General features: G+C 41.2%; 1 protein-coding gene across 5 annotated transcripts in view; it reads right to left on the reverse strand.

Moving 5' to 3' along the window:
• Positions 1-363: 363 nt before the first annotated feature.
• Positions 364-24498, reverse strand: part of LOC110493899 (E3 ubiquitin-protein ligase Itchy) — a 57667-nt gene continuing 33532 nt past the window's right edge. For all 5 annotated transcript variants that reach the window (XM_021568480.2, XM_036949889.1, XM_021568481.2 and 2 more), the window contains 15 exons: positions 23771-23945; positions 22345-22414; positions 18275-18359; positions 18038-18166; positions 15697-15769; positions 11138-11209; positions 10790-10878; positions 10488-10647; positions 7260-7393; positions 6925-7065; positions 5484-5604; positions 5044-5148; positions 4825-4921; positions 3893-3965; positions 364-3532 (listed from right to left, as the gene is read on the reverse strand). In XM_021568480.2, coding sequence (XP_021424155.1) covers positions 3433-3532; positions 3893-3965; positions 4825-4921; positions 5044-5148; positions 5484-5604; positions 6925-7065; positions 7260-7393; positions 10488-10647; positions 10790-10878; positions 11138-11209; positions 15697-15769; positions 18038-18166; positions 18275-18359; positions 22345-22414; positions 23771-23945 — 1624 coding nt within the window. In that variant the 3' untranslated portion in view covers positions 364-3432. The remainder of the gene's footprint in view (positions 3533-3892; positions 3966-4824; positions 4922-5043; positions 5149-5483; positions 5605-6924; positions 7066-7259; positions 7394-10487; positions 10648-10789; positions 10879-11137; positions 11210-15696; positions 15770-18037; positions 18167-18274; positions 18360-22344; positions 22415-23770; positions 23946-24498) is intronic.

Below are 24498 nucleotides of genomic sequence, written 5' to 3' on the forward strand. Positions count from 1 at the left end.
TGATTGCGTCATCCATGGATCTGTTGGAGAAGTATGCAAATTGTTGTGGGTCTAGGGTGTCAGGTAAGGTGAAGGTGAAATATTCTTTAAGTAGCCTCTCAAAGCACTTTATGATGACAGAAGTGAGTGCTTCGGGGCAATAGTAATTTATAGTTCAGTTACTTTTGCTTTCTTGGGTACAGGAACAATGGTGGACATCTTGAAGCAAGTGAGGACCACAGACAGATAGGATAGATTGAATATGTCCGTAAACATTCCAGCCAGCTGGTCTGCAAACTCGTTGAAATGAGTGCACACATACAATCAAGTAGGATATCAAATTGATAAAAACTAAACAAAGTTAAAATATAACAAAGATTGAAGTTCCAGTAGCCCATGGTTTTATTTCAGAATTGTCTAAATTAATTTTGACATTAACATCAAAGATCCTTCCTCTTCACATTCACGTAAGAAAAAAATAAATAGCATCGAACCATAAACTCCCTTTTATTAAAAGGTTAGAGCTTTTACAAAGAAAAATACAGTGAATACACTATCAACATGATTTACAACCCAATCATTAAAAGTTAAAGTATTAGTTAACACCTTCATATATCTATACATTTTATTCCACTATGATCTGGGAACAGCGGCAAAAAAAAAAGAACAAGTGGTTAATCAGCCGAGTAAGGTGCTATCGCTTGTTATTTGTTAAATCTTTCCATTGTTTTCTACATTTAATTCACAAATTATGATTTAAATAACAGCAATCTCTTCCCAAGGCAGTGCACTACGAAGTGGTGAGCCAGAATGGGTGCGTGTGGCAAAGGAGTCATGAGTAATGCAGTGAAGAAATGGGACAGAATCACCCTGACAAGTCACCCAGTTATATAAAACGGTTTCAGAGTCAAGACTGAGACCAGCCATACAATAACATGGCGATTTTAAAACATTTTAAAACAAAAAAATGTGTTTCTTATTGGACAAGCTCAAGGAGTACATCCGTTTCAAAACGTTTTCAAAGTACTGAACACGACCCAGATGCTCATAGCCAAGACAGCCTGGAGTTAACATACAATATTTGCGCCAAATATGTAAGTTGGTGTCCAGTGCATTAAAATAACACACTCAGGACAAGGTTGTGTGTGTCACTTGCATGTTTGATTTGACTGCAAATACACGTGACCTAAACATTTCATGAGTGAAAGCTATATTTCATCTAACTTTATTACACTTCCACTGTTCCTGTGAAGAAATCCTACCAAGATGCCTGTTAGAGATATGCCTGAGAAGCAGAGGACACAAAAAAGGTCAGAAGTGGCAGATCTCATTCAATGCCAATCAACAGGCTAGTGTTTATCAGGTCACGAGACAGAAAAGGTTTTGCAAAATTTTGCAATGAGAAACGAAAATGAAGTCCAGGTAGCCCCCCCCCCCCCCCCTCTATTTTCTTCCACGTGGTGCCTAACACAACCTGTTTGTTTTCTGGCAAGCCTTTTTCCCTCCTCCCCCCTCCTATCAGTCTGTCTGAAACTAAGCTTAGAACTTATATTGACTTGACTCTGGGCTTGTCTGTTTGGTGTCTAGATTTTTAAGATACAATGTTGCCTATTACCAAACATATTTTTCCTCAAAACACAGTGCTGACCATTTGCGGTTGTGCATGGACATGGTTCATATTTGACTTTTGATTCACAGTCGTTTTGCTACGCTCACTCGAGCGGTTTTAAAATATAGCGTTTTTTTATTTAGCATCAAACCTTTAACAAAATATCTAGAATGACAAAACTGAACCCTATAAAACTAGGGTCGCATTGGTGTTGAGTTAATTACGTTAACACCTACTTGTTATTGTAATTCTTACCCTCTTATTCACTTAACATGAATATACAGTATATTTCTTAGGGCTATGGGCCTGGGACATGACTATATACTGTATATTCGGATTCATTCAAACTTAGCTCTACTTAATAAGTACGCCATTTAAAAAAGTTCCCTGCATCATACTGTATATGGATGTATACACGCCGAGCATTCATTAAAATCAACTAGTTTGGACACTTAATCGTTTGATCTTTAATCACGGAGTTATTAGTTATTCTCTATATGACAAAAAAAAGGAAAGTGATACCTTTCAGAAGGAGTGATTCTCACAAGCCGGTGTCTTAGTTCACTTCCTAATTATCTCATTCTTAAAATGTACTCCTAAAATATACTCTTCACCTAGCCGCTGTCCTTGACACGCTGTGGACACTCCCACGTCATTAGTAACTCACTCGGTTTGCCATAAAAAATAAAAACAAAAGTTATTAGCGTATACATTTGAACCCCTATTCAGCTCCAATCAGTACTGTGCTGAGCCTGAATTTTTTGGGAAAGAAAAGGTCCGTCGAAATGACAACAAACCAGGGTCGACTTCAGTAGGCACAAAAACAAACAGTTTCAAACGGAAAACAAAAATGGCTTGAGCACTAAGACAAAAACGTTGTCACTTTTCTTCCATTTGAGGCCTAATGAATACGACCCTGTTTTAATACAATGATTCCAGGCTATTAAAAAAAGCATTCTCCATATTCTGAGCTGAAATCAATACAGAGACTTGATTAAAAACGGACTTATAAACAAAAACTTTGGATTGCAGTAAATAATTAATGTCTGGTTTATCTATATTAAGGGCATAAACAGCTGACTAGAAAACTATGCTATTGCACGTAAAAAATATAGCTTTTCATCTTTGCAACATTCACAAATACCTTTTGCTACAACACGGTGGAGTGCCAGCAAAGTAGATGCTTTAAGTGTCAATATTTCTTTCAGAAAGAGACTAAATCAGAAAGAGGTTAAATCAAGTAATACTGTAAATCTCTATATGTCAAATTGATGAGAGGTCAATGTCTTTTTGGAAGAATCCGCAGCACTCGATCCTAACATTAATTCATCCATCCATTCATTCACTTAACAAATCAGAGCTCAGGGAGAGGAAGGGAAGAAATGACGGCTGACATTGTACTGCATATTGAATAGTCACCGTGATTATTAACTACTGTGGTGCGGTGTGGAGATGAGACAGAGACAGACGTGAGTTGGGGAGGGAACATCCCCTCTTCCTCTCAATCCCTACCTCTTTCTTCCTCCATTCCCGGACACGTGGGCTGAATAAGGCAAGCTGCAACAGGGTCACACACAATTTAGGAGGTGAAAGGTAAATCAGTCAGTATTTTAAGGGTCATCACCATGGAGACGGACTGACTCCACCTTAGGTGCAGGGGGTGTGTCTGCAATGGGGCTCGGGACTGCAGAAAGGAGTGTTTGTCAGTTTCTGCCATTACAAAGAGAGCCAGGACCTGGGGAAAAGTGCTGTTGCCTAAAACCTAGACAGAACAAAGTGCTGGAGAGCGTAACGTCGTGTGGAAAACGGCTCTTCGTGGCGGCCATTTTGGCGTCCCCATGTTACTACTCCTGTCCGAAGCCCTCAGTTTCCTCAATGGCAAACATCAGTTTTTCCTTCAGCTGCTCGTAGCTCTTGTAAGGGGGCAGGTCCAGTCGATTAAAGCTTAAAAACACAAAAGGAACACAGAAAGAGACAATTACATTGTAAATAGACAAATGATACAGACTTCCCAGTTGGTAAGAGCATGGCACTAGAAACACAAAGATTGTGGGGTTCAATCCGGCGGGGATCACAGACACATAGTAAATATTTATGTTCTCACTGTACAGAGTTGCTTTTGATAAAAGTGGCATAAAATGTATTAGATATTTGATGACAAAATTCATTGAAGAAAGAGAGGAAAGGTTCTCTCTGGTTGAATTGAAAACAACAAAGTCGTCTTGTGTGGCAGGGCAAAATGTAATATTCAGTCAGTGAAAGTGCTGAAAAACTACCTGTGAGTAACTCCATGAAGGAACTTACCAAGTGTGACTTCTTGGAAGCCAGTTTTCTTTGCCCACCTTCTCAATGCAGAACTTCTGTGGGCCATTACTCCCTAAAAAACAAAAACAAAATTATTTGATACAACTCTCATCCACACAAGTAACATAAAATTCCTCAATGTCTGTAATTGGGCCTGGTCTAGCAGTCCATACTTGTTTGTCCATTTCCATCTACAGGTAACTGCCACAACAAAGGACACATTTGAGTAAATAAGGGATACAAAGTATATTGAAAGCAGGTGATTCCACACAGGTGTGGTTCCTGAGTTAATCAAGCAATTATCATCCCATGCTAAGGGTCATGTATACACATGCCCAGTTGCCCAGTATTTTGGCTATCATGACTAGAAGAGATCTCAGTGACTTTGAAAGATGGGACTTAAAAGGAGCATAGGGGGTTGAAAGGGTTGTGTGTGTGTGTCTCAAGTCACCAGATCTCAACCCAATTCAACACTTATGGGAGATTCTGGAGCGGCACCTGAGACAACGTTTTCCACTACCATCAACAAAACACTGGGTGATGGAATTTCTCATGGAAGAACGGCATCTCATCCTTCCAACAGAGTTCCAGAGAATCTATGCCAAGTCGCATTAAAGCTGTTCTGGTATCTCGTGGTGGTCCAACGCCCTATTAGGACACTTAATATTGGTGTTTCCTATATTTTGGCAGTTACCTGTATGTCTCCACTTCTGATTCAATGTCTATATCCATCCAAATCAATTTCCACCCAAAATATTTATTTGAATCCTCAACTTCAATGGAATACTTGCTCGGTATCCATAAACAATCCCTCTGGGTGTGAGTTAGTAGAATGAATAGAACAAAACATATCTTATATTGGGACGGCAGGGGTTAAGCCAGCCTTCTCTCTAACAGTTTCAAATACATGTATTATTTATTCTCCAACGTACCCATGAGGTCAGCGAAGCCACCCATGGGGAGCCGACAGGTGCCGGTGACAAACTGCAGCAGCCTCATACGTTTCTCATTGTCCATCTCCTTCACAAACTGGAATTAACATTTTCACATCAGAACATTCACGCGTCAAACTATGCCAAACACCCCTTCACAATATTCCATAATTCATGAATTAATGAACTGCTTCATTAAAACGGTAGAGCCATTCTGACCTGCCAGAACCAGAGGATCTGCTTGCTGCTGCGTGCGTAGTGCCTGTAGATGGTGTGCCTCTGCCAGTCCACCAGGTCTATCTCCTGCATGCCACACAGCATCACCTGGTGGTGGGACCGGATATCACTTTGGGAGATTTTTTTATTTTTTTTACCCGCTACCATGGTGATTGACCACTGCTGGTTTCCAAATTGACCCCGAGAATCAACAGTCTAGGGTCGAGGCACTCAATAATTCAGTGCAAGACATTAGCACTTGAAAGGAAAAGTTTAAATACTTAAGGTAGGTCTCTGTGTAACAGCCATACGGTTAGATTTAAAGGAGGCCTCTATTTGGGTAGTCCCCTTTCAGGTGGTCTAAAAAGCACAGTGGTTTTCACGTCACATTTCTTCATTACAGAAACTAATTTCACCAGTCTACGAATTAAGCCATTGTGTACCTCCAGTTCCTTGGCGTCGAAGTACTGCAGGTACTGCTGGGGAAGGACCTCATTGAAGCCCTCGAAGAAGGCCTGGGTCTGCTCCTCCACCCCTCTGGACAACCTCCACTCTGCCACCAGCCTGAAGGAAGGACACAGACACACAGGGGGACACAAAGAAAGACAGACACAAGCACACACAATGTGTCAGAACATTTGCTTTCTTCTGTTGGAAAAAAACATCTGATAAAGAAAGTGTTCACACACACACACAGATTTCTACACTGAACAAAAAATATATATAAACACAACAGGCAACAATTTAAAAGATTTGACAGTTAGAGTTACAGTTAATATAAGGAAATCAGTCAATTGAAATATATTCATTAGGCTCTAATCTATAGATTACACATGACAGGGAATACAGATGGTCACAGATACTTAAAATAAATAAATAGGGGTGTGAATCAGAAAATCAGTCAGTATCTTGTGTGACCACCATTTGCTTAGGTTAATGCATAGAGTTGATCAGGCTGTTGATTGTTTACTGTGGAATGTTGTCCCACTCCTCTCCAATGGCTGTATGAAGTTGCTGGGAACTGGAACATGCTGTTGTACGTGTCGATCCAGAGCATCCCAAACATGTTCAATGGGTTACATATCTGGTGAGTATGCTGGCCATGGAAAAACTGGGACATTTTCAGCTTCCAGGAATTGTGTACAGACCCTTGTGACATGCATTATCATGCTGAAACGTGAGGTGATGGCTGCGGAGGAATGGCACTAAATGGCCCTCAGGATCTCATCACGGTTTCTCTGTGCATTCAAATTGTCATTGATAAAATGTAATTGTGTTTGTTGTCTGTATCTTATCCCTGCCCATACCATAACCCCACTGCTACCATTGGGCACAAAACTCACAACTTTGACATCAGCAAACCGCTCGGCCACACAACACCATAAACGTGGTCTGCGGTTGTGAGGCCGTTTGGATGCATTGCCCAATTCTCTAAAACGACGTTTTAGGCAGCTTATGGTAGAGAAATTAACATTAAATTCTCTGGCAACAGCTCTGGTGGATATTCCTGCAGTCAACATGCCAATTGCATGCTCCCTCAAAACTTGAGACATATGTGGCATTGGTTTGTGTGACAAAACTGCACATTTTAGGGTGGCCTTTATTGTCCCCAGCAAAAAGGTGCGCCTGTGTAGTGATCATGCTGTTCAATGAGCTTCTTGATATGCCACACCTGTCAGGTGGATGGATTATCTTGGCAAAGGAGAAATTCTCACTAACAGGGATGTAAACAAATTTGTGCACAAAATTTGAGAGAAATAAGCTTTTTGTGCATATGGAACATTTCTGGAATCTATTATTTCAGCTCATGAAACATGGGACCAACACTTTACATGTTGCATTTCTATTTTTGTTCAGTGTAGTCGGTTTTCAAAGCAACCCTACCTGATGTATTCCTCTTTGTTTTCCTCAGTGACCAAGACATTGCCTCCGTCTGGCTTCAGCTCGTGAGTGGTGACCTCCCCCAGGATCTCCTTGTCCACAGAGAAGTACATCTCCAGACCACACTCCTCCAAGTTGTTATCCCTGGTGGTTGGGAATCACAAGAGGGCAGTCATCCTCATCAGCTCCTCCTCTGCGCCATTATCATTATAGTCATACATTTTCCTCCATTCCTCCATTTTCCTTATCCTCACTCAATAACAATCAACAGCAGTTTCCATTTATAAGGAAAGCTGTTCACACCAATTCCCATTTCTACTCCCAATTCCCGGACTCACTTGATCCAGATGAGGGAGTTGTAGAATTCCGGGTCGATGGATTCCAGGTCCTTCAGGGCCAGGGGTTTGTTCAGGATGCGCTTGTAGAAGGGCAGTGAGAATCCCGTGTCGATGAACTTCCCATGGAACAAGGCCTGGAGAGAAACATCATGAACCAGGGATGTGAAGGGCTGTTGCGGTGACAGTATTACCGCCACACCGGCAGTCATCAGTCATGACCGCAGTAAACTTCTATGTGACCGTTGAGTCACGGTAATCTCCTCTTAGGCACTCTGGACATTCATTGGTAGTACCCAACTCGCTAACGATCATCAGGTCACTAATAGCCTGGTACTCAGGGCTCTATTGTCTCTCTAACCACCCTGACATGAATGCAAATGCGATTGAAAATCACATCAAACACTTACCATTAAAACAGTATGTGGTTTAAAAACTCACCCTCACTGTGATTGATCAATTTGAAGAAAAATGTAAAAACAACAGGTTGAAACCGGGTGGAAAACATGGTCGTTGTGGATGTTGTTTCAAAGCAGAACAAAATGGACAGCACTTTCTAAGGTGATGATTAATTCAAAACATCCATATGCATATTAGAGCTTATGCATAGGCCAATATACAGAGCATTCGGAAAGAATTCAGAACCCTCCACTTACGTTACAGCCTTATTGTAATTTTAGTATTTAAATTCTCCCCGCATCAATCTACACACAATACTCCATAATGACAAAGCAATAACAGGTTGTTTGAAATACGGAAATATCACATTTACATTTACTCAGCACTTTGTTGAAGCAGCTTTGGAAATGATAACAGCCTCGAGTATTCCTGGGTGTGACGCTACAAGCTTGGTACACCTTTATTTGGAGAGTTTCTCCCATTCTTCACTACAGATCCTCTCAAGCTCTGTCAGGTTGGATGGGGAGCTTTGCTGCAAAGCTATTTTCAGGTATCTCTAGAGATGCTCAAATGTGGTTCAAGTCCAGCTCTGGCTGGGACACCCAGGACATTGAGACTTGTCCCAAAGCCACTCATGCGTTGTCTTGGCTGTGTGCTTAGGGTCTTTGTCCAGTTGGAAGGTGAACCTTCACCCCAGTCTTAAGGTCCTGAGCGCTCTGGAACAGGTTTTTATCAATGATCTCTCTGTACTTTGCCCCGTTCATCTTTCCCTCGATTCTGACTAGTCTCCTAGTCCCTGCCACTGAAAAACATCCCCACAGCATGATGCTGCCACCAGCATGATTCACTGTAGAGATGGTGACAGGTTTCCTCCAGACGTGATGCTTGGAATTCAGGCCAAAGAGTTAAATCTTGGTTTCATCACACCAGAGAATCGTATTTCTCATGGTCTGAGGGTCCTTTGATTTTGAATAGCCTAATAATAGGTCATTTTCAATATTTTCATAATTAATAGGGTGACATTACCTTTCGCTACAGAATATCTCACCACTGAGTAACCCGCTCTCCTTAATTTCTTTATCCAGTGCGCAGAGAGAGTGGCTGTTAACAGTTTAATGAAATATGTTTAGTTGTGAAAACATGACTATTGATGTTCCCAAACAGATTTCACTTGGTTTCAAGCACTGGGTAGCTGCAGGAACAGGGTTGGAGAGTCCATGGCATACAGAGTTTGAACAGAATATCACCTGTTGTGCAGCGAAAGAGATGATTGTGGACTACAGGAAAAGGAGGACCGAGCACGCACACATTCTCATCGACAGGGCTGTAGTGGAGCAGGTTGAGAGCTTCAAGTTCCTTGGTGTCCACGTCACCAACAAACTAACATGGTCCAAGCACACCAAGACAGTCGTGAAGAGGGCACGACAAAGCCTATTCCCCCCCAAGAGACTGAAAAGATTTGGTATGGTCCTTTAGATCCTCAAGGGGTTCTACAGCTGCACCATCGGACTGGTTGCATCACTGCCTGGTATGGTAACTGCTCGGCCTCCAACCGCAAGGCACTCCAAATGGTAGTTCGTATGGCCCAGTACATCACTGGGGCCAAGCTTCCTGCCATCCAGGACCTCTATACCAGGCGGTGTCAGAGGAAGGCATATTACCTCAATTACCTCAACTAACCGGTGCCCACGCTCATTGACTGTACCGGTACCCTCTGTATAGAGTCTCGCTATTGTTATTTTCCTGCTGCTCTTGAATTATTTGTTACTTTAATTATATATATTTTGTAGGTATTTTTTCTTACCTTCTTTGGGGTAGGGGGCAGTATTGGGAATTTTGGATGAAAAGCGTGCCCAAATTAAGCTGCCTGCTACTCAGCCATAAAAGCTAGAATATGCATACAATTAGTAGATTTGGATAGAAAACACTCTGAAGTTTCTAAAACTGTTTGAATGATGTCTGAGTCTAACAAAACTCATATGGCAGGCAAAAACCTGAGAAAAAATCCAACCAGGAAGTGGGAAATCTGAGGTTGTAGTTTTTGAACTCAGCTCCTATCGAATACACAGTGGGATATTGGTCATTTTGCACTTCCTAAGGCTTCCACTAGATGTCAACAGTATTTAGAAACTTGTTTGATGCTTCTACTATAAAGGAGGGGGGAATGAGAGGGGAATGAGTCAGAGATCTGCCAGCAGCCACAAACTCAGTCTCGAGCGATCACGTGAAAGGTAGCTGCGTTCCACTTCATTTCTGAAGACAAAGGAATTCTCCGGTTGGTACATTATTGAAGATTTATGTTAAAAACACCCTAAAGATTGATTCTGTACATCGTTTGACATCTTTCTACGGACTGTAACGGAACTTTTTTTACTTTTCGTCTGAAACTAGTGAACGCGCGCCATGAATGTGGATTACTGGACTGAATGCGCTAACAAAAGGAGATATTTTGACATAAATTATGGACATTATCGAACAAAACAAACATTATTGTGGAACTGGGATTCCTGGGAGTGCATTCTGATGAAGATCATCAAAGGTAAGTGAATATTTATAATGCTATTCTGACTAATGTTGACTCCACAACATGGCGGATATATGTATGGGTATCTGAGAGCTGTACTCAGATTATAGCATGGTGTGCTTTTTCAGTAAAGTTTTTTTGAAATCTGACACAGGGGTTGCATTAAGGAGAAGTGTATCTATAAATCTGTGCATAATAGTTGTATTGTCATAATTTTCAAGGCATTATCATAATTTTCACAAATAGTGTGGAAATTCGACCTAAGTGGAAGTCAAGTTTCACCCCATAGAGAGTATTGAGGTAGGTACCATGGCAATGAATCGTCCAATGAACTTGAAGTACTTGAGGTGGTCAGGGTTGATATAGGAGGCAGGGTTGATCTGGAGACAGTAGTTGTCCTTGCCGGCATACTCAAACAGGCAGTACATTGGGTTCAGCACCTCGTGGGACAGCAAGAAGAACCACTCCCTGAGAACACACACACATCATATAAGAACATACCCCACACACACAATATAAGAATATTCCATACACGCACACATAAAAAAAATAAACATTCAATCTGCAATGATCTCTAATATGAGTTCATACTTAACCTATCAGAATTCACCTTGCCACTCCTCCGTAGTCCAAGCCTTCTTCTCCAGGGAAAATGATCCACAGTCTCCGCCTGAGATCTTGTGGATGAAAGCTCATCATCTGATGGATACAGAATTGGAAACAGTTACAACGTTCGACTACTCTTGGAACACAGCCCCTATATTCATCCGCTATTCTGTACCATGGGCAATGGTACAAAAAGAGAGTACGGAAAGAATATTACAAACTATTTCTAACTAGTGTTATTTTTTATTTATTCACAGGCCTACAAAAACAGCCAGTGCAGTGGTGTCTCAATATATTATTATTAATTTCTTTATAAAATATAAAATATTTCCTAGTTTTTTTATACACTCACTTGCTGGAATGAATCCTCAAACAGGGTTTTGCGGGTGACGGTGATCTTGATGTGCTGTGGCATTGACAGTTGCTGGAAGATGAAGAGAATTACTCAATTTACAGCCACAGGAACAAGAGGAATAACTATGGGTAACAATTCTCTCCCCTTCTGCCATAAATGACAAATCCTAACTTTCAATTAAGTCACATTTCTTAGTCATGCATTAATGTCAATAGGAAACTAAGTGAAAATTCGACCTAAGGGCAACTCCTAATTTTCACTTAAGCGTGCGTGCACATGTTCACTTCCCTTCATGGATTTAAAAGGAAAATTAGACTGGTGGAAGCCAGATCTGGGCTCCAATACTTGAGCTGTGGTTGATTGATCTTGCCTGTTGCAATGGAACAAATACAAAAGTCCCAAAAAGTGCAAATCCACCCACGAGGCATTACAGACAGGCTTAAGCAAACGCTCAAAGTATTGTAAAAATGCTTAATAATATTTTGACCCAGGTCTAGTGGAATCTCCCTTTAACCCGGCATTAAACACACCAATTCTCCTTTTAATGGCATGGGGTAGAGTGCACTTGTAAGTGCATACTTTGGGAGAATTGGGACACAATGCCAAAGACTCACTGTATATTTATTTAAAATTTAGCAGAATGAAATCTCTCGAATCTTGTTTTCAAGAGTGTCCAAATGAAAAACAAAAACAATACTTATTAGAAGGGCAGAGGTGGTTGAGGATATAAAGTTCACACTACGATCTAGTAGTGATTGAAGATGACGCCGTATTGTATGGCTGCCGTCTTGTGAGCCAACTTTGTTATTTTGCGTTTATCTTTACTATTTTTGCACAAAATGCATCCACTATGATTTCTTATGATCAACAAGAACTTTTGAACATCAGATCGGCAGTTACTACCCTCAATTCCGTCTTCAACTTAAACTAAATCTGCCCTGGGCTCTGTGTAATTCCGATCCAATTTTCAGGCTATCCACACGCCGGCCACCTACTCCCTCCATTCTATTGGGCAGTCACTTGATAACAAAATGGACTCTCGTAACTGCAATATTGTATGTTTTGATGAAACTGGCCTTTCGGACTAGATACCCGCCCCTCAATAACCCCATGGCTATCCAACTAGATGGATTCTCCATTCATCGAGCAGACAGGACATTGGATTCAGGGAAATCAACAGCAAACAGTGTGCTTACTCTAGCGCAGTGTAAGTCTCGACCCATTGTTCACCCATCTTGAAATACCTAGCTAGCACATCTTGGAATACCTCAAGTTGGCACTTAAACTGCATGAGGCTATAAACAAGCAGGAAGCCATGCACCCGAAAGCTGCTTTCCTTGCATCCTTCGTTACTAGGGGTGATAAAGTCTTATACCATGGTTACTCTACAAACAAGCAAACATACAAGGCCCTCGCTTGTCCCCCCTTCAGCAAAGCAGATCATGACTCTATACTCCTGCTTCCTGTTTACAAGCAGAAGCTGGTCCTCCATTTCGAAGGTTATGCTACAAGACGGCTTTGCTAGCCCTGACTGGACCATGTTTCGGGACTCCGCCAACAGCATCAGCTAGCTAATGAGCTCAGTCACCAGCTACATTAGGAATGCATCACCGATGTTGTCCCCAAAGTGTAGGTTCGCTGATTCCCCAATCAAAAGCCCATAGCCTTGAGGTTGGTGCTAAAGGACAGGGCAACCGCAGCCAACACTAAGGCAATGGCTGAGGACACGAACATGTACAAGAACTCCCTCTACGGCCTCTGCAGAACCATCAAACAAGCAAAAGGACAATATAGGAACGAGGTGGAATCCTATTACACAGGCTCTGATGCCCAACACATGTGGCAGGGGCTACAGTCCATTACAGATTACAAAGAAAGACCCAGCTGTGATCTGGCCAACTTTGCCTTTCTACCAGATTAACTCAATGCACGGTTCGACAAAAACAACACCGAGCCGTGCACGAGGGACCCCGCGGACTGGGTGATCTTGCGCTACGCGGCCGACGTCAGTAAGGTTTGTAAATCAGGTCAAGACTCATTAGGACTCGGAGGGCAAGACGGTATTCCAGGGCGCATTCTCAGAGCATGTGCAGGACAGGTGGCAGGCATATTCACTGTCATTTTAAACCTCTCTTTGTCCCAGTCTGTAACCCCCATGTGTTAAGCTGACCACCATCATTCCTGTTCGTAAGAACTAAGACTACCTGCCACAATGACTACCACCCTATAGCACTCACATCTGTAATCATGAAGTGCTTTGAAAGGCTGGTTATGGAACAAATCATCTCCATCGTCCCAGGCCCACTCCAATTTGCATACTGCTCAAACAGATCCATAGACGATGCAATCTCAAATTGCACTCCACACTGCACTCACTCACCTAGATAAGAGGAATACCTATGTGAGAATGCTGTTCATTGATTACAAAACCATAGTCATGGTGGCATGGGCCCTCAAATCCTCAAAATGTTCTACAGCTGCACCACTGAGGCCATCTTGACTGGCTACATCACTGCTTGGTATGGCAACTGCACCGCAAATGCTCTACAGAGAGTGGTGCAGACAGCCCAGTGCCTTCGCAAAGTATTCAGACCCCTTGACTTTTTCCACATTTTATGTTACAGCCTTATTCTAAAATTGAATAAATAAAAATGTTTCCTCAGCAATCTACTCACAATACCCCATAATGACAAAGCGAAAACAAGTTCTTAGAAATGTTTGCTAATTTACAAAATATAAAAAACAGAAATACCTTACATAAGTATTCAGACCCTTTGGTATGAGACACGAAATTGACCTCATCGAAGGAATTGTCCGTAGAGCTCCGAGACTGGATTGTGTTGAGGCACAGATCTGGGGAAGGGTACCAAAAATTGTCTGCAGCACTGAAGGTCCCCAAGAGCACAGTGGCCTCCATCATTCTTAAATGGAAGACATTTGGAACAACCAATACTCTTCCTAGAGCTGACCGCCTGGCAAAATCGGGGGGAAAGGGCCTTGGTCAGGGAGGTAATCAAGAACCTGATGGTCACTGACAGAGCTCCAGAGTTCCTTCTGCAGCACTCCACCAATCAGGCCTTTATGGTAGAGTGGCCAGACGGAAGCCACTCCTCAGTGAAAGGCACATGACAGCCCGATTGGAGTTTGCCAAAAGGCACCTAAATACTCTCAGACCATGAGAAACAAGATTCTTTGGTCTGATGAAACCAAGATTGAACTCTTTGTCCTGAATGCCAAGCGTCACCATCTGGAGAAAACCTGGCATCATCCCTACGGTGAAGCATGGTGGTGTGGGGATGTTCTTCAGTGGCAGGGAATAGGAGACTAGTCAGGATCGAGGCAAAGATGAATGGAATAATGTACAGAAAGATCCTTGACAAAAAACATGCCCCAGAGTTCTCAGGACCTCAGACTGGGACGAAGGTTCACATTCCAACAGGCCAACAACCCTAAGCACACAGCCAAGACAACAGAGGAGCAGCTTCGGGACAAGTCTCTGAATGTCCTTGATTGGCCGAGCCAGCGCCCGGACTTGAACCTAGATAGAACATCTATGGAGAGACCTGCAAATGCAGCGACGCTCTCCATCCAACCTGACAGAGCTTGAGATCTTCAGAGAAGAATGGGAGAAACTCGCCAAATAAAGGTGTGCCAAGCTTGTAGAGTCATACCCAAGAAGCCTCGAGGCTGTAAATGCTGCCGAAGGTGCTTCAACAAAGTACTGAGTAAAGGGTCTGAATAGTTTATGTATAGTTTTTTATTTTTTATTAATTAACATTATGGGGATATTGTGTGTAGATTGATGAGGGAAAAAAACTATTTAATCAATTTTAGAATAAGGCTAAAACCAACAAACAAAATGTGTAAAAAGTCAAGGGGTCTGAATACTTTCCGAAGGCACTCTACATCAGTGGCGCCGAGCTCCCTCCCATCCAGGACCTCTATATCAGGCCATGTGAAAAGGGCCGGAAAATTGTTAAAGGCCCAAGCCATAGTGTTCTCTCTGCTTCCGTTTGGCAAGTGGTACCGGAGCATCAAGTTTGACACCAACAACTCCTGAACAGCTTCTATCCCCAAGCCACGAGACTGCTAAATAGCCAACAAAACAGCTACATGGACTTTCTGCATTGATGTTTATATTTTTGCACCGTCTCTATGCACGCACACACACTTTACGCACATTTTACACACTCACACGCTCTTCATTTACTCACGCACACATATTCATACAGACTCTACACCCACACACAATCATCGAATACGCTGCTGCTACTCTGATTATCATTAATCCTGATACCTAGTCACCTTACCACCCTACATATCGAACCCTACCATGCCAGTATCCCTGCACATTGTATATGGTATTGGCACTGACCCTGTATATAGCTTACTTACTTTGTGTTATTATTTATATTTCCTGTGTTTTTGTTCAAGTTGGCTTTTTCTTATTTAAAAAAAAATGTATAGTACTACTGCATTGTTGGGAAAGAGCAAGCACGTGTACTAGTGCACGTGACAAACTTGAAACTAGGATTCAGGGTGTGTAGGGTACATACCTGACACCAGAACCTGAAGTACTGCACTTTCGCTTTGAAGTCCCTGACGTAGGTAATCTGGGGCCCGTTCTCACTGTGGGAAGCAAAGATGAAATACATTTTACATCTTTGAATTGAGTGACAATTGAACCTTCGCTAAGCCCCACCCCAGAATTTGGGGCAACAAAATCGCAGCGCTACGGTGGATAGCAAACGTTGCTAACCAAGCCCGAGTCATGACAATTTGGACAAACTTACGTTTCAAAAGCATGGAAGCCAATGAGGACAATGGCAAAAACAGTTTATTTAAAAAAAATATATATTTTTAAATGGCTAAATTAATGAACAGTTCACCAGGGAAAGAAAGGGAAAGGGGATAACTAGTCAGTTGCACAACTAAATGCATTCAACCAGAACGTGTCTTCCGCATTTAACCCAACCCCTCAGAGAGGTGTGGGGGACTGTCTTAATCGACTTCCGCGTCAACAGCACCCGGGTAGCAGTTGTTGTTGGGGGTTAACTGCCTTGCTCAAGGGCAGAACGGCAGATTTTTCAAACTTGCCGGCTCAGGAATTCAAACCAGCTACCTTTCAGTTCCTAGCCCATCGCCCTTAACCGCTAGGCTACCAGCCGCCCCAGGGGTAATTGCGACTGTTATACCTTAAAATGCATTGTTTGCTAACTGGTTACCTAGCGCTCCTTGAGTCTAGGGCTGGGCGATACGGCCAAAATATCATATGGTATTTTTCACAGTATTTTATGTTTTTGATTAATAAAAGTTCTACATTTGCTTTATGAGTAGTGCGTGGCCCTAGGGTAGCAACACATATATTCTCAATGGGTCTTTCGCCATTCTGATTGTTTTATACTGTTCAATTCAACTTCAACCTAAAATAATTTCCTCCGTTTCCATCAATTTCTGCATTTCCTGCACTCGTTTGAGATCACTTCCACACTGCCACAATATGGGAAAAAATACTAGGCCTTATTTTTAACCAAATGTTGCAATTGTGATTTAGATCAAAACACTTGGGTGAACTTTTTTAATCATGGAAATAGAATGTTTATTATAATTCTATAGTTAGAATAAAAATAATAGTGGGCAATTTGAATACAGTGTTGTTTGACATGACAACGAATTAAAATGCCATGGACGAGTTATTGTGACAGGTTAGGAACCCATGTGATGTTCCGTGTTTCCTAGTGGACGCTATAATCTTTGGCTACATTAAATCTTTATTCATATAGCCCATATATATTCATGCTTTGCCTATTCCTCTTTGATTTAGCAGATACTGTTGCACAAACAACATGCTGATTTAAGCCTCCACCAGTACTGGTATCAGGCTGTATTAGCTAGCTCCGTTCGCTCTGACTCTGCCAGCTAACTGCCAGCTAACTAGCGATTAGCATTAGTAAAATACAAACTAGCTGTTTGCAGATGTAAGAAACACAAAGTAATATTGTAATTATAGAACGCTTGTGGATTTATATTAAGATCAAAGTGTAAACATCGTTGTCATCAACATTGCTGCATGTACCATGCAGACTGAACGAACGTGTCTCGTGGTCAAGCAACAACAAATGCGCTCCTTGAGTGACAGGGGGTGGGACTAGGTCTGTGTGGAAAACGGCACGAAGAGAGAGAGAGAGAGCGGAGGGATGACTCAAGTAGCGGAGTAAACTATAAACTTGGACATTACACACGGCGTATCACATTTAACAAACCAAACATTCAAATAACGTTATAGAAGGTAAAGTAAAAACCCAAACCGGTCCGTGCATAAATACTGGTATATAGTAAAATATGGTATACCGCCCAGCCCTACTTGAGTCACCATTGAAACCTTTGCTAACACTAGCTAGCCAAATTAATATAACATATTTTCTCCTAATGCATGTTAGCTAGCCATATTAGCTATTATGAATATAACTTTTACACTGCATTCAGAGGCATCCAGTGACTTGCCATAATACAAACTTCATTTTACCAGGTTCACGTGAAGCAATTGTAATGACTGTCCACCACAACATTCCCAGGAGTCTCCTGATCCACAAGGGGTAGTCTGTGTTTAATTTCATTGCGTATTAAAAACAGTTTGCGATCATTGTGAGGGGTTTTCTCCAATGGTTTGAACTAGGATTTGGACTTCCTGGAAAATGGAGGTGGGCTTAGGGAATGGTCAATTAGGTGGGTGAGTGCACCTGTGAACTTTGACTAATGCGATTTGTGGATTAAAATTAAGTATTTAAAATATGTGGGTGTGTTAGCACGTAAATCAATGAGTAAGTGAGTCTAGAGATTAGAGAGCCGGCCAGAAATCAAAGGGAGAGTGAACACTTGAGAGTTTACTAGACTCACAGGGAGGATTTGCCCGTGCGAGGGTCTATGTAGGTGGTGGTTCTCCGGTTGTGGTCCACAAAGTAGGGGATGCCATCCACTGTGAACCTCATCTCCCAGCCTTCAGGTAGGGGCTTGTCATTCAGCAGCCTACAGGAGGGACAGACACACACACTTATTTACAGGGCATCGACAGTCATGTAAGAGTTTTGAGTAACAGTACAATACTTGTGTTGTTTGTTTAGAAGTTCAACTGACCCTTGTGTCCGTGGGTCCTCCCACTGAGTCATCCGCGTTGTGTGGTGAACAAAATAAACCCTGCCGTTGGTGTCTGTTCGCTTCTCTGCAGTAGACAAAAACAAACAGAAGAACGACACTTAAAAAAAAAGGGCTGCCTTAGGGCTCTATTTTTATATGTACATTTAATATTGCAGATAGATTGTAGCTTCCATTAATGTAAATGTCTGCATCATTTCCAATCCCCCATAATGCTAGAAAAGTTTGGACACCTACACATTCAAGGGGTCTTCATTGTTTTATTACTATTTTATACATTGTAGAATAAGTGACGACATCACAACTATGAAATAACACATACAGTGGGGCAAAAAAGTATTTAGTCAGCCACCAATTGTGCAAGTTCTCCCACTTAAAAAGATGAGAGGCCTGTAATTTTCATCATAGGTACACTTCAACTATGACAGTGAAGATGTAGCAGTGAAGACGTTTTGTTCGTGTCTCGTGCACTTTTGTATTTTTTGTATATACAGTGGGGCAAAAAAGTATTTAGTCAGCCACCAATTGTGCAAGTTCTCCCACTTAAAAGATGACAGAGGCCTGTACTTTTCATCATAGGCACACTTCAACTATGACAGACAAAATGAGGGAAAAAAAAAATCAAGAAAATCACATTGTAGGATTTTTTATGAATTTATTTGCAAATTATTCCATTCTAGGAATTCCATTCTAGGAATGGATCATCCATAAGTGTCATTGGAAATAGGACCTTGTTTACCATAGCACAGCTCAATCTTAAAATAAATACTCTGTTGGCCGCAAATGTATTCTCCTTAACTGTACGAACTACCAGCCACTAACAATACATCAGGGGAATTATGAGGTCTTTAAAGTGCTGCCACTGGAGAAAATGAGCACTACCGGTATATTTCGGAACAAGGAAAGAGATTACTTCACAATATTGGATCTCTTCCCCCTAAACTTGCAGATACCCTAAGAAGTGTCAATATACAAATACTATGGGTCTTTTGTTGATACAACTGAACTGGATTTTTGTTAGGGGTATTTTGTATTCTATATACACTACAGCCACACACTTTGCAACAGTCAAATTAAGGAAGGCTTGTATAGAACAAAAATCGTTAGAGGCAATGAAACATTGTAAGAGAGCAGAGACCTCAAAGTGAACGTACAATTGTTAGTGTGTTTTTGTTCGCTCTCATTGTTTTGTTGTTTGTTATGCTGTTTTATGTTACCTGGTTATGTTTTTTGGAAATCAAATATATGTACAATTTGTTATGATGTTGACCTGAAACAAGGAAAGATTTTTTTTTAAACTTTAGAACATGCTTTCATTGACCAGTGAGTAGTCAAGCCCTCGTCAGACCAACAACGGTTTAATTCATAGAAAGCCTGCCTCTTTACACTAACGGCAGGTGTGCGCCCATAATTCCCGCTTTCAAAATAGAACAAATATTTCTGACACACACACAAAGCAACAGCGAGTGCATTTATGCTTGCATTTGGATTGTTAAAATAGAGCCCTCAAGGCATCTACAAACTAGGTTCGGCTTGTTCCTAGCAGAACTCGGTTAGGTGAAGTGAACGTCTGCCTCGCATACTCCCTCAAAAAACAGGAACAAATCTGCAATATTAAAGTTGTTTGTCCCACTTGAGACTAGGCCTGGGCGGTATACCGTATTTTATGATATACTGGTATTGATGCAGGGACCGGTTTGGGTTTTTATTTGAATGTTTGGTTTGTTAAATGTGATACGCCATGTGTAATGTCAATTTTTATAGTTTACTTCGCTACTTGAGTCATCTCTCTCCCCTCTTTCTCTCCGTGCCACTTTCCACACAGACTTAGCCACGCCCCCTGTCACTCAAGGAGCGCATTTGATGTTCCTCAACCACGAGACACTTGCGTTCAGTCTGCATGGTCAACGCAGCACATGTAACAATGTTGATGACAACCATACTGTTTTCACTTTCCTTCTTAATATAAATACACTAGCGTTCTATAATGACACTATTAGTTTGTGTTTCTTACATCAGCATGTTGTTTGTGCAACAGCATCTTCTAAATCAAAGAGAATATGCAAAGCAAGAATATGTTAGCTACATGAAGTAGCTAAGAGAATACATGCAATGTAGCCAAAGCTTATAGGCTTCCCTAGGAAACACTTATCAGTGTTTAGTTCCTACCCTGTCACAAAAACTCCTCCCTGGCATTTTAATTTGTTGTCATCTCAAACACTGTATTCAAAGTGCCCATTATTATATTCTAACTATAGAATTAGAATAGTCATTATATTTCCATGATTCCAACAGTTTTGCTCTAATTAGCAAGTCAAATTGCGATTGCAACATTTGGTTAAAAATAAGCCCTAGATTATTTGCCCATACCGTGCAGCCCTACGTGTGGAAATTATCTCGAGCAGTGGTGTAAAGTACTTAAGTAAAAATACTTTCAATTACTACTCAAGTCATTTGTTTTGGTATCTGTACTTTACAATTTTTATTTTTGACAACTTTTACTTCAATACATTCTTAAAGAAAATAGTGTACTTTTTACTCCATACATTTACCCTGACACCTAAAAGTACTCGTTACATTTTGAATGCTTAGCAGGAGAGGTAAATGGTCAAATTCACATACTTGTCAAGAGAACATCCCTGGTCATCACTACTGCCTCTGATCTAGAGGACTCACTAAACACAAATGCTTTGTTTGTAAATGTCTGAGTGTTGGAGTGTGCCCCTGGCTATCCTAAAATAAAAATACAAACAAGAAAATGGTGCCATCTGGTTTGCTTAATATAAGGAATTTGAAATTATTTATACTTTTACTTTTGATACTTAAGTACATTTTATCAATTACATTTACTTTTGATACTTAAGTATATTTAAAAGTAAATACTTTTAGACTATTATTCAAGCAGTATTTTACTGGGTGACTCACTTTTACTTGAGTAATTTTCTATTAACGTAGCTTTACTTTTACTCAAGTATGACAATTGGGTACTTTTTCCACCACTGCAATTGAGTGCAGGAAACGCAGAAATGATAAAAGTGCTGAAATTTATTTTGGTTGAAGTTGAATTGAACAGTATAAAACAAATCAGAATGGACAAAGACTCATTGATATCACTTAGAATGTATGTGTTACCACCCTCGGATCACTCACTACTCATAAAGCAAATGTAGTACTTTTATTATTCAAAAACTACAAATATTGTCATATACCGTCATACGTCCATTTTTTCTTTAAAAATACCGTGATATAATATTTTGGCCATATCACCCAGCCCTATTTGAGACACTGTATCAATAACATACCCAGTAAAACTTCCTAAAAATAGCCAGAAACAATTAAGATAAATGAAGAAATTTATCAATTGAAATTTTTGCTGAGGCGGTCTTCATTCTCACAATATTAGATCTAACTAAGGTGTTTGGGTAAATATTTCTCAAGCTAAAAAAAAAAAGAAAAAAAAAATAGTCTCCTCTCGTTGAATGACAGCAAACATTTAATTGAAGAATCCTTACTGTTGACCACTCACAGACAAAGGGGCATAGACATTGACTACCGAACTTCGGCTTACCTCAAGAAAAAAATGTGCACTCGAACAGCCGGAAAAAAAACTGCCGAACACCAACACTAACAAATACTTTACAATATTTCTGCAAACTGTGTCAACTGGTAAGCATAGAGTAAGGTTTAGAATCCCTCATCGTACCACATATAGATTTCCATTGCAGTTGTATGCTTAGAAAGTTAATTGAATCCTAATCTGTCAAAATAAACCCAACTGGAGACACGTCAATTTTGGGGGTAAAGCGAAAGTGTGAGCAGTTGCTAACTAACTGGAAGTAATTGAAGCTAGTTAGCTAACTAACCTGGCTAACGGTGGGGCAAAAACAATTTATAGTTAGTTAGCTATAACACTGCTAGCAAACATGATGCTGCCTCCAAAACTGGCAAGGCATTTCTAGGCAATGTTTACCTTTTGATGTTTTGTCTGCACTTTCCAAGCATAGTGACATAAGTTACAGTTGAAACGCATTGTTGTGGAATGAGCCACTTACCCCAGCCGTGTGGCAGCGGCCCAAGTGGGTCAAACTCTTTGTTTGCTGCAGCTATTTGCTGATCCTGGAGCTATAATGGAGAAACAAGGAGGTGAAAGAGTTTACAGTACGTGTTGAATAATGCTTCTTTACAATAGTAGAAGGGAGGGAACCTGTGTGGGGGTTGACAACTCACACCCTGCCGTATATGTAAGTATAAGAGGACTTCCAGTATTGGCGAAAGGAATGTCCTTAGTTAACAGACACCCGCCGAAACTCTAACACGTTAAAAAGTGAATACTGGATCAATATTTCTAACATAAGAACGTGGGGAATTGTCAGATGATCTACAGAAAACAAATGTCATACAGGCTGTTATTTTGTGATGTCATAAAAATGATGAGGATATACTGTAACTTGAAAAGTATATGCACTATATGCACAAAGTTTTCATTCAATACGTTGGGCATTTGAACAATTATGAAAGTGTTTTTGTTAAGAGAGGGCTGACTGGCCTAAAAATCCATGCTGTAGCTTTGTTCAAGACAACATGACAAGTCTTGGAGCCATGGGCAACTAAGGAGGACATTGTGACCTCTTGTGGACAATCAGAGCCTTACAAGCGCGCCGAATGAATATCCATCGAACTACCTTTCCAGGGTGGCCCGGTTCTTAGAGCTACACGGCGGCATCCCACAAAAATACATTCATGAATTCGTACTCCAAGCGGGCAGCGGGTCATGTGCAAAGTATATGATTACTGTGAGAGTAGGTTCTAAATGTACCAAAGTATTATGTGTCTGTCCCTCTCTCCATCTCTGTTGTAACAAGCTGTCGTATTATGTCAGTCCGCTAGGGACCTGTTTGCTTCGTATTAAGTTTCAAGTCAATAATCTATACAGTGTATGTGTTTATCCTTTATTATTTAGTTAGATAGTAAATAAATAATTAAACAAATTTGTGTAGTGCTGAATCATAAGTAAGGCTGGGGTTTTTGCAGATGCAAGGAGGCTACAACGTTCAGAATGATGATTAATAAGTTGACTGTTATCAATGTAATAGATCTATACCTTTACATATATACCTATACCTTATACCTATACCTTTACATGATGAATTTAAAACCGGGTAACAATTAAACATAGTTAGTTAGAGACAACAGTCCTGAGATTAATCAAGGTCATGTCACGACAGTGACCCAATCCCAAATCCACCCCTAGACCATATACACATCTGAGATGATTTGACAGGTGTAAGCAATTTGGTAATAGTTTCAACTTGGCACTTTGATAAGCTAGGAGGTTCTAAGGCCAAGTTTCACCATATTGCTTCCACCTTACAAATAATCTCAGATCTCCACAATTTAGGATTGTGCCAGTGCAGGGAAGTGAACAAGTGCACACTTTGGGAGGAAGAATAGAGTATTACAAGGTAGCCTGTGTCGTACCCCAAAAATGAACCTCTGGTTGAACTGCTGCATGGCCCCCTGCAGCTGGCTGCGCTGGTGCTGCCACTCCTCATAGTTGCGCACAGACTCCTGCGTGGGGCGCTGCCATGTGGTGGTCCGGGTGATGTGGTCCACGAAGTACACCCTGCCCATGGGGTCCACACGCCGCTCCCAGCTACATGGTACAGGGGGGGAGAGGCGAGGGAATTTTGTATGCCGGCAAAATAATGAAGGCCCTATTTGAATAGTTCAGAAATAAGGATCCATTTCCAGTCCACCTTTCTTGAAGTAATCACAGATCTGAAACGGTTGGATTGGTGTAAGTAATAGGGTGGTAACCTTGCTTACATTACATCCATTAACTTATACACCATGTATAGAAAACATTAAGAACACCTTCCTAATATTGAGTTGCACCGCCACTTTTGGCATCAGATCAGCCTCAATTTGTTGGTGAATGGACTCTACAAAGTGTTGAAAGCATTCCACAGGGATGCTGGCCCACATTGACCCCGGTTCCCACAGTTGTGTCAAGTTGGCTGGATGTCTTTTGGGAGGTGGCCCATTCTTGACACACAGGAAACTGTTGAGCATGAAAACCCAGCAGTGTTGCAGTTCTTGACACCTACTATCACCTGGCACCTACTATAATACCCCGTTAAAAGGCAATTAAATATTTTATCTTGCCCATTCACCCTCTGAATGGCACACATACGACACGTCTCAAT

Source organism: Oncorhynchus mykiss, chromosome 17, assembly GCF_013265735.2.
Source record: "Oncorhynchus mykiss isolate Arlee chromosome 17, USDA_OmykA_1.1, whole genome shotgun sequence".
Lineage (NCBI taxonomy): Eukaryota > Metazoa > Chordata > Actinopteri > Salmoniformes > Salmonidae > Oncorhynchus > Oncorhynchus mykiss.